The sequence below is a fragment of the Aulonocara stuartgranti genome, assembly GCF_965226115.1.
Source record: "Aulonocara stuartgranti genome assembly, chromosome: 11".
NCBI classification, from domain to species: Eukaryota; Metazoa; Chordata; class Actinopteri; order Cichliformes; family Cichlidae; genus Aulonocara; species Aulonocara stuartgranti.
Genome location: NC_138947.1, coordinates 14007311 through 14018542, shown reverse-complemented (window position 1 = coordinate 14018542; position 11232 = coordinate 14007311). Strand labels below are relative to the sequence as shown.

The following is an 11232-nucleotide window of genomic DNA, read 5'->3' as shown; positions in this document are numbered from 1 at the left end:
ACAGGAAATGCTATAAAAGGAAGAAACTGATAGATTTGACTTTATATATTGAATGCAATATATATGTGTGTGTGTGTGTGTGAGCACCAAAGTAGGTCAGTGTGGCTTTTTTAATGCTTTATCTTACGCATAGCCCATCATATAAACTTTTTTACATTATCTTACCTTATATACTCTAACTCAGTCTCTTAAACGTAGTGTGCATTTAATTATAAAATGCATAAAACACTCTTTAAATTTATTTACAGGAACCAGAACTGCCTCAGTTGGGCAAGACTTGGTATTTGAACTGTTTTGCCAATTAAGGAATGTACACAATGTGAACAAACAGGGAGGATATCAAAACAACATGGTGCATTTCACCACGTATCACAGTCTGGTTATCAGCTTAAGTAAAAAAAACCCTGAATTTTTAACCTTTGTCGTCTTGCCTTCAAAACTGGGCTTTGATTCAATTCTGGATTACTTGGAAGCAACCACAAACAGCGCAGTGATTAATGAGAACAATCTTTTATTTGTGTTTTTTTTTTTTTTTTGGGGGGGGGGGGAGGAAATCTCATACTACATCCAAACAACCAGCACTGACTGGTGGGCTGGGCATCATCGACACTACTGATGCAGCAGGGCAGTTGATCAGTTAAGAGTCACTATAAGAGTTATCAACCACATCGGTGAAGATACAGGAGACTAAAATCCTGTTAGGAGAGCAAACAATCACTGAATGAGGTGATAAAGGCAGATAAACCAACAAGGAGCGTATCAGTAGTGTGCACAGTCCATGCACAGGTGAGAAAACGGTCATGATGAAAGGTCAAGTTGGTCTGAGTGAACATCATGTTCAAGTTACTGAGCCACGTTTGTGAAATCCCCGGTCAAAGAAAACAGAAGTCTCTGTAGAAGAAGTGGATAGATGTGGGTCCGAAGACAGGTGCAAATAGCCGAGACTGGGGTTGTTTTGTTTTGTTTTTCCATTTGAAAAGTCTTTCTGAGGAACACTGAAGATCAAAGATGTTTCAAGGTGCAACAGATCATCCAAAGAAAGAAAAAAAAACATTCAATAATACAGAACAACAACAATAAGAGGGATAATCATAATAATCATAACAATAATAATAGTTGTAATGGTAACTACTCATCATGGTCATTGGAGGATTAAAATCACACTATTACTAGTCGTCCCTCCCCCAGGGAACATAACATAGTGTACCATGCCCCTGTGTAGGTGTTGTTGGGTACACAGAGAAGTTCATAGATACAGTAAAAAGGAAGGAGCAATAACAGGATTGAAAAAGCACTAAATAGCAACAAGTTTCGTGGATCGACATAGGATCAACATTTTGGCTTTTATTTCTCCCAGAAATCTGAGAAATTAACACATTCCACTCAATGGGGGTACTCAACCCATCTCCTGGAATACATCAAATACACAAAATAGTAGAGGCCTATCCAATATACACAACAATTCCCCTCCCTTCCCCCCACCACACCCCTGTAATAATGCTAATTAAAGTGTGTTCAGTAAAGTAACAACGTGTGTTTTTACAGGGACGATTGATTACTACTGCAGAATATGTTACAACACTGAGATTGAACTGCTCTGTGCACCTTTCAGGTGCAAGAGAGTCACAAAGACAAAATGCATTGGGAAGAGTTTGCACATAACTGTCAAAGGACTGCCTGCAAGTGGGAGCAGACAGAAATAGAGACATCGGATATAGAAACAGGGGAGCAATTCAAAGAGAGGATGAAGAGGAGCAGAGTTACCCAGGGCATCACAACAGGCTTCCACAGGCTCGGGAAATATCGAAAAACACCAGAGCAGATTGAAAGCACTTCCACTGGGATAGTGAAAAAGTAAAAGAGCAATACACAGAAATATGGGCTAGAGGAAGATGTACCAGTCTCATAAAGTTAAAACCAAGGTAAAAAGAGCTAATATTGTTAGAAGGGGGAAGGGGGGGTGACGTTGTTCTAATAGAAAATAATATACGAGACTGGCCAAGAGGATAGAGCTGGGCTGTATACATAGTGTCTCTCATTCTGTCTCCCTCAAGCATCCCCAGTGACAGAAACATAAAAGGAAACAAATTAAGTGCTTGAATAAAATCCACAAAATGTCGAACTACACGTCTTTAAGATAATTTTGCTCTCTATATTACAATTGTTACATGCCTTCTCAACCCTGCTGCTGCATCCTGGCTATAATTATAAACACAAAAAAACAAAAACAAAACCATCGATGGCTGACAACCTGTTAAGCATCTCCTGACTCAACTATGATAAAAAGATATTTACCGCAGCTTTCCCCCATCTCTGTGTCCCCATCATGTAGAAAATATACAAAATTATTCTGTAATTTGCTCTCCCTCTAATTTTTCTGAAGTATTATAAAAATATACAATTCTCCAATAACAAAACTCTTAAAAGTCACATCTTTCATCTGTTAAATTATTCTCTCTGTCCGCCACTTTTAAGAGCCGACACCTCAACGAAACAAGACACCTGAGCTTCAATGCACAAACCTTCTCCTCGTCTTATACATTCATCATCAACATCATCATCATCATCATTATAATCACAATCAGCTTGACCCCCTTTATGTCCATCAGGTTACCCCAGAAATTCAGAGTCTTAGATTGAATCCAGCTTATATTTCTCCTCGTCCTAATTCTTCTCCGCGCTGCCATCACTGGTCAGCGAGACGGTTTTCGTATTTACTAAGTATGTTACGACACCGGCCCAGTTCCTTCCTCATCTCGGCCACTTCCTGTCGGAGGGCGGCGTTCTCTCGCTCCAGGTAGGCGGCGCGCACTGATATCTGGTTCTCCTTGAGACGGCGGGCGTCCCGGGAGCGCTTTGCCGCTTCATTGTTTTTGTGCCTCCTGCTCCAGTACTTCTCATCCTACAAAAGGACCGAAGAAAAAAAACAGCACATATGGATTATTCAGCATCCACCAATGCAATCCACTTATTTTTATTGGGGAATTTCACGATTATTAGGTATAAAATGTATAAAGAAAAGAATCAGTGAGTGTTCTGATTTGTTTCTTAAGAAGTGTGTAGTGTTTTTTCTAGCTTAACTTCTACAGCTATGTGGGTGTTTGGCAATGAAAAGACACTTCTTTGTCGTTGTTGTTTATTTGCATACCACATCCTCAGAATTTGGTTACTGGTTACTGTCTGACAGCAAATAAAGTAAGCAAACAACCTGCATGTGCCACACACAGCTGCTAAAAACTGAATTGCTGTCTTTTTTCTGGCTGTAGAATATTTTATGGACTTCCATAAACTACAGAGTGAGGATTTGCACAGTTTATGATTCTTTATACTCAGTTACAAGTCATCAATCTTATAACTTATACTGGGCTTTTTGTTTATGTAATCTCTGTTTTTATTTTGCAGCTCCTGTGTTTGTTGCTTGTCCATTATCGGATGCCCTCATTGTGAAACTGTTCTGCCTTTTACACTGTTTTCATTAAACTGAAGCGCTAACAATGTAAAATATAAATGCAGACCCAGGCGTGTGCTCATTTCTGATAAAAATAAATATATCAGGTAAACAGCTTAGCTCTCGCCAGTATTTTCCTCAACTGATCATTTTCCATGATCATAGCTGGATAATTGCCCCATTAGTCATCGGATAAATGAATCTCAAACAATGTGGACAGTGTATTAACCATTTGAGCCTCTCAAGGCTTTATCTCTGGTAAATCTAGATGGCATTTTCACTATTTTATGACATTAAAATCATTCGATACAAATTTTTAAAATAACCGATTTAATTACTATTTATCTGCTTTCAAACTACTTCAGTCTCAGGGCATAAACTGCATGTAAGCCACTTGCATCAATGCTGTGAATACCTCAGCAGCCTCACCTTCATGTTATCGGGTACCAGGATCTTGCGTGCCTTCTTGATCATTGGCTGGGGCTTGAGCTCATCCTCGCTGAAGGAGTGCCTTCGCGGATCAAAGTTCTGCTCTTCCGACGTGTTGGACATAGCCATGTCTGAAGAATCCATGTCAAACATTCCAATCACATCTGGCCCATTCCCAGTGGGTGTGAGCAGAGGCGGACAGGAGGATGAAGAGGAAGAAGAGGGTGACTCACAGGAGTCATTCATTCTCCTTTGACTCCCTAGAATTAAAAAGAAGATAAACCTAAGTACACTAAACACTTTGACAGTTTTAGTGGAAGACGTTTTGACACTTTTTGACAGATCAGCCACAAAAATAAAAAAAACAATATGCAGCACTCCATGATAACCACCAGATGGCAGCAGAGAGCTACATTGTTAATAAAAACAAACATTGCTTTGGCCTTAACCAAGAGTTGGCTGGTATTCAGTGAGCTTTCACTGACAGATAAAAGATTTCATAGTCAAGGTAATGTTTAAAGTATACTACAATAGCAAATGCAATATAATTCAATCATGTAAGCTACAAATATTTAGTGCACAGATTTGTGGATGTAACTAAGCAACAAGCTGTTTAAAGCAATACCTAAATTAATTAATTGAAAGCCAATGCTAGCTGTCTCAGTAAGATTTTAGCCATCTTGTGCCAAAAACATAGCTTCAATGCACCTTGGCACAGATTACCCACATCTTTAATACACTAATGGGGGAGTGGAAACTTTTTTTTCTTCAATATTTACCCTTATTTGTTTTGTCAGTAATGGAGGAAAGCATTTCATTATTTTTAAACAAGTGTTCACTTTGTTGAGATCTGATTACTGATCTTTTAACCTCTATGGATGGAGGTACTATCTATCTTTTTATCAGGGTGGAAAGACTTCATCATGAGATAAAGGTAACCTCTCAGAAAAGCTGTGCCATGTCAGAAATGGGTGCAGATTTCCTCTTCATTTCTTACCCATCTGTATAATTTATTATGCATCTGTCGATAATGGGAAACTAACATCAAATTAGTTCTTTATATGTCCCACTGAGTGTGCTACTGATAAAATAAAAACATAACCACAGTCTTGATGTGAATCCTCTGGTCCACAGGCTTTAAGAATATATAACACACAATCACCACTACACAAAACCTCTTGGCCCAAAGCATAACCTTGACAAGTTTTATCACATGAACTGCTGAAAATGTACTTGTGGACCAAAGCTCACAACCAGAACAAATGCAGATAGAAAAATCTATAAGCGGAAATGTTATATAATGTGTTCTCCCTCCTCTCCAATCCAGTTTCTTTAAGTGGGGCCGGTATAGGGTGATGTGCCAGCCCACCCCCCTGTAGGGCCAATGCACCTTACTCGACTGGCTTTTCTTTCAAAGAGCACAAGCCTCCATTAAACTTCTATGTGAATCCAGACAGCTCAGTCATCATCCTTGTTGTGAATGTATAAGCCTGTCCACATGCAAGTGAGGCAATTTAACAGAGATGTCAACTTGACTCAAAGCTCCTCTATGTGTTAGCTGGATACCTAACAAGGTATCTACTTAACACAGCACTGCAGCCTCCCAAATATGGACAAATATCAAACCCAGGGTGAATATAATGAATATTTAATGTAGTTTAATAAAAAAAACAAGCCAGCAGGTTGTTGGTCTGTATGTGCTGCCAGCTGCTAACTATATTACCTGTGGATCTGTAGTATAACAGAACCTACAGCATGAGTAATGGCTATATAATAGACAGGTAATGTGAGGCCATATTTTGACACCAGGTGAACACTGTTCACTCACACTCCCTTGGCAATGCCTCCGTACTATAATAAAACTATTTAAAGTGGTAGATGCACCGGGGCACAATCAGCAGTCAGATCTACGTATTGCTGAAAGCTCTTGTGGATATGGTTAACCGAGTGTCGTGCTGCTTAAACCCAACAGCAGGAACTAGGTAGTGCCACCACCTGTTGTGGTGCTTTGTTGGAGTGAAAACCTAAAGACCCTGCAGTTTACTGCTACCTCTCACCTCTGACTTTCGGGCAGCTCTGGAACGCAGATTTGCCAAGGAGATTTGGTGCATTTTTCGTTCACATGTTTCCACCGTTAAATAACAGCAGGATTTCATTTTTGATTACATGGCCCGACATGTGCCCTCACACTTTCCAGAACTTGTACAACAGCATTCCAAGAAAGCCCAAAACCGTTGCGAAGGTAAACAGGGGTCATTCTCCTTGGTTACCTAATAATTGTTCATCGTTAGGCCGTCTGATATTTTGTGAGTACATTTGTGATGTTGCAGTTTAGCATTAAAAGGAGGCAAATAGCATCTAGACGTAATTATAAGACTTTAAACAAAGGGACATTGATCAAAATGCACAAGCCTTTATCATGCAGTATAAATGTCTTATCGGAGTTTATGAACGAGTGCTTTGTAACTGAAGGAGTGAATTAAAGGTCTTCAGTCAAGATCCCATAAAGTATAAAGCTCCCCTCTTGATATCAGTGCACTTATTGTCATTCATTGGTGATCATATGTTCGGTGTGAAGTCCAGCAGGCACAGGGAAACTCTTCCTGTTGTCCCCCCCCCCCCCCCTCCTTCTCCTCTGTGGACTCCTCCTACACGTCTGCTGGCCCTGCCTCTAGTTCTCTCACTCCAGTACTCCCAGCCTCTGCACGTGTAATGACGCGTGCACATGGCTGTGGCGTGTGAAGTGGGGAGAGATTTAAAGACACGCAACCGCAAACACTCCACACACACTGCTGTCTCTCTCTCTCTCTCTCTGTGTACTGTTTTGACCCTGCTTCACAATCATTATTGGCCGGGAGTGAATGCTGATTGTGTTGTACACTGCAGTGCACAGATCACATGCCAAACTACACCAAACTCTCTTGTCATAGCTATGAAGTTGATTCATCAAATAGCTCAGGACTCCTTATTTTGCTTTACCTATTTTTTTTCAAGTTCTTCACTGCTCTTCAGCTTTTTGTTTTTCTCCCAATCAGTTTTTACCTTGCAGCCATGCAACCAAATGGTCATGGTTTCATGGTTAAGGTGCAAATTTTAAACTCTGTTTTCTTTTTAAAGCTTACTTTGTTTACATAACCATGTGATCTCACGGCCTCAGCTTGACCCCACAGGACAGCGAAATGTTTGATTGCCATGATAGTCACTGTGAAGCAAGAACAGTTGAAGTCCTGAATCATTAGCCCACACTCCACATAACCCTGTTTACATCACAACTATTGTTATTAAACCGAAAGGTCTGCTAGTCGACCAGCAGCAGGTGAAACTTTGTCAACTCTGAAAAGCTTGGAAACCATTTTCCACGACTGTTGCTGTGAGGTGATCTTGACAATCCCTAGATAATAACCAGTCTCTGCACTGGCCATAACAAACTAGTCGATATTAGTCAACTCACCATGCAGGCAGTCAGTTCCTCCTGGAAGATTCTGTGGCTGAGCCACCTCCAGACCGATGAGAGATGGAGAAGAAGAGGTAGAAGGTGGTGAGGATGAAGATCCAGGTGGGGATGAGGGTGGTAGGCACTGGGAGCTCTGGTTGGGCACAGCTGACTGCGGGCTCTGTGAGGGAATCTGGGCTGAACAGGAGCTGTTGTTGTTATTGTTGTTGTGCATGCTGCCCATTCCATTTTCAGTTAGAAACTCCTCCAAGTCCATATACTGAAGCTGGAAGAGGCCCCCATCCGCAGGCACAGTGCGATCCCACAAAAGAGGCCCCAGGAACTGGTTGAAGTTTCCTCCTCCATTTCCACCTCCTCCACAGCCATTACTGCTATTACTGTTGACTATTCCACTTCCATTCCTCATTGGGCACACTCCCAAGGAGTCCTCATCGAGGTCCAGTCTGTCTTTGTCTGCCAGATGGGAATAAAAAGCAGACTTATTAGTGGAATATAAAGATGACGATGCTTACTTTTGGTGTCACTTTAACAGGTTTCAGTGGACAAGAAGGTGGCCTTGGGATAGTTCACGCTTCGGCTGCTTTATGCTAAAAATCAGCTCTTCATATTTGCACAGAACTAAATGGCACTTCTACAAAATCCCCTTCTCCGCCTATCTCTCATACAATCACACACAGAAACACAGATGGGCCCAGATGGTAGCTGAATTGCAGCATTAACCAACAGCCAAAACCGATTTGCTGTCATAACGTATACACAAACTCCAGAACAAATCTCACAATAGCCAGGGATACATATGGCAGAGAAAACGCACCCAGAACGCATGCTTGTATGGGTTTAGATTTACAGCTAAACCAAAGCATGTTATCACCCAGTGTAATCTAGATCCTAATTTGAAGTTGCATCAGGGATTATAATTCAGCTCATCTGGCCATGGTCACTGAGGAGTCATCCTGAGCACATGTCCTGGGGCATGAAACCTTTGTGGCCTTTACATATGAAAAATTACTAATAGTGGTACATATTTTTATACAACAGTAATAGTGGATGGAAAAGATTTATCCATGCTTTTCCACTGCGTAGAGAAGAAGGCAGATTATGCTGATAAAGCAACACTTTGACCTTTTATTAATTAAATTCACAGAAGGGTCTCACCTTTCGAATCGCATGAGTTCTTTAAACGCTGGTCTCCTTTCATGGGGTGCTGCAGGAGGGATTTCAGACCTGCCATAGAGTTGAGGTGCCCCCCTGTCAGGGAGCCTCCAGGTTGAGTACAGCTTCCAAACTGTGGGCTTGCCCCAGCTGGGAGGTCTGGGGTCGGAAGCTGGGAGAGTTGCCTGGACATCCTGGACCAGACGGGTCGCAGAAACACACCTGGGGCACTTGAAAGGGCTAGGCGAGCTGACAGGAGTACCTACCAATGGGACAAGCAGGCTGGATGACTGTGGCTGTGAGCACAGGAGGGGTGGGGTGGTGGGCAAATACAAAAAGGTAGTTTTGAGACTTATCCATGCAGAATAGAGCATCTGTTATATTGTAATTACAGTCATGACATTGGCATGGCATTATGTCAGAAAGTTTAAATTACACACGCAAACTCTTACCTTTCACTTGTAGATATAAAGAGTTCTTTATTTCCCTGCAAAAATATTTTCCTCGAAGTACTCCATTGCCTTTGGATGTTGTAGATGAAGCTGTTATTCTCGGAGAACCGTGTGGGAGGGACAGTCAGACCATCTGATTAGGAATACTGTCCATAATAAAACTGCAAAGGCGTGAAAATTCCGCACACACACTTTGCACGCACAAGAAAAAATATTACAGTAAAAACTTGAAGAGCGATATCCCGAGTTAGTGGTGCGGTAATTTAAAAAGAAATACTTATAATAATGAAAGAAGATCGCAGAGAGAGACTTCCTCCGTCAAAACAAAACTGTCGTGGAGAAAGAGGAGCATTAAAAAAAAACAGCCAGCGACGCGAGCTGTACGTGGTCAGATGACAAGTTGTATTGCTGCTTCTCTGCTGTCGCGCTCTGCTGTCCCTCGGTGGGGAGGGGGTGGTTGGAGAGGCTGGAGGGGGTCGTTTCCTCTTTCTGTCTGTACTTTTTTTTTTCCATCCGGTGGATCCAGTCACGGGCGCACGGGCTCGGATCTGTGTTTGGGCCGCGCGACGTACTCCTCCTCCTCCCGTTTCTCTTTCTCTCAGCTGGAATGGACACGGGCAGTTCACGTGACGTCACACCTCGAGAGAGGGGCGGGGCCCGGCTTTAACCGATCTCTCAATTTTCGCCTAAATTATTTATGAGGACACACCTACCCCTCGTGCCACACATCGAGGGGAGCAGCAGGTTGTGTTGTTTTTCCCGACAGGTACAACCACAATTATTTTTGTAAAAAAAATAAAAATCAAACAAGAAGCAGGAAATATGTAAATTAGTCTCAGCGTCACCATGGTGAGGGGAAAGAAACCATGAGAAACAGCTAACTGTGCTGTAAGCTGGGGGTTAATGGCGCTTAGGCACGCGCTCTCCGTTGGAGCATAATTTGGCTTTCTCTAATATTCAGGCACTGCTGCATGACTTTTCCAGCTTCCTTGTAATCCACGGAAAACGTGAGTGCGCCGTTTTTTCAGGCGAGAGGAACGCTTCTGCACGTTGCCTGCCGGCGTACAATAGCAGCTCAGGCTCACGTGTATGAGGCACGCGGAGACGAGGCCCGTCTGCTCACAGCTCGGGCACTGATAGGCCCGCGGAGAGCTGCTGCTCCGCCCTTGCGCCGGAGCCGATTGGGCAGAAATAGGTCGGACAAGCCCGCCCGCTCGGATTCCCTCCCGGTGCATGCTACTGCCGCGTGAGACCGAGCAGCTCGAAATACAAAAAAAGCGCGAGGGTTGTCTTGTCTACTGTACAAGTTGAAAAGCACATGCAAAACAATGCGTGCAGCAGGAATTCATCCCCTTTGATTTTTTTCCTCCAGAGTTAGACATGCAGAAGTTGACGTAAATAGATTACAGACAGACCAGCATACAAAAGACGCATTGAGTAATTGCATTTGAACAATATGCCCTGAAAATAAATAAGTGAATGCAACTGGAGGCAGGAGCACTGGAGGAGGAGGAGGCAGCCCTGTGTTCAGCCCTATCCCGAGAGTCCCTTTTTTTTAATGATTATTTTTCCGAATTAACCTATCAGACTCCAGTCTTGTCCAGCTGTGTTCTCCCAAGATTATAACCACGTGTCACCCCCACATAAAAAATATCAGAGTGGATGAATCATCATTTTTTGTGTCTGCAAGCAAGCCAGATCATCAGCATGAATTAAACCTCACAACACTTAAAGAGTTCTTAAATTAAAATATATATATATATATCTGCGGACAATTTATGCAAAATTAAATGCACAGAATGCACAGAAATCTGCTTATAAACCACATTAATTTCCAGAGGGGAAAAGGTGCTTTTAAATTAACTATGGGTTACTGAATCTGGTCGCTACAACAATCTTTTTTGTTTCATTAATCTGGAGCAGACAGCCACACAGCACAAGCGTCTCCAGTCCACCCCCTATCGCTGTAAAATCCATGTGACTGCCACACTCATCCCCACCAGGCCAAGAGCACACCATAAATGAGTTGCTTACTGCCATCTTGTGGAGCCAGAAGTGAGTTTTCTTTTTGTTTTTTTCTCCCCACAACAGTCATATGTGCAAGCTTTGATCAGTAAAAAACATTCTTCATCCTGGAGGAACTTGGCTGATAACATTAGTAAGTCTAAGCACTTCAATGAGCTTTATTAGTGTACCTACATGCTGATAACCACTTAATCCAAAGATTCATGTGAACGTCATCCTTGACTTTCACATCAAGTCATAAATGCACTTTACATGCCCTTTCAGAAACAACT

General features: G+C 42.3%; 1 protein-coding gene across 2 annotated transcripts; it reads right to left on the bottom strand.

Moving 5' to 3' along the window:
- Positions 1-2356: 2356 nt before the first annotated feature.
- Positions 2357-11001, bottom strand: dbpb (D site albumin promoter binding protein b). 2 transcript variants are annotated; one of them, XM_082550357.1, is made up of 5 exons: positions 8936-11001; positions 8487-8779; positions 7329-7784; positions 3878-4137; positions 2357-2902 (listed from the first exon to the last, which is right to left on the bottom strand). In XM_082550357.1, exons 2-5 carry the CDS (start codon positions 8674-8676, stop codon positions 2687-2689), a joined length of 1122 nt encoding a protein of 373 aa, XP_082406483.1. In that variant the 5' UTR covers positions 8677-8779; positions 8936-11001; the 3' UTR covers positions 2357-2686. The 2 variants fall into 2 exon arrangements, with proteins under 2 accessions (XP_082406483.1, XP_082406484.1); XM_082550358.1 differs by having other exon boundaries at positions 8487-8745.
- Positions 11002-11232: the final 231 nt, after the last annotated feature.

Coding starts and splice junctions, on each gene's coding strand:
- dbpb (XM_082550357.1), bottom strand. CDS start 8,676: ATGTCCAGGCAACTCTCCCAGCTTCCGACCCCAGACCTCCCAGCTGGG. Junction 7,785..8,486: donor GAACTCATGCGATTCGAAAG/GTGAGACCCTTC, acceptor CCCATCTGGCAG/ACAAAGACAGACTGGACCTC. Junction 2,903..3,877: donor TGGTACCCGATAACATGAAG/GTGAGGCTGCTG, acceptor GTCCTTTTGTAG/GATGAGAAGTACTGGAGCAG.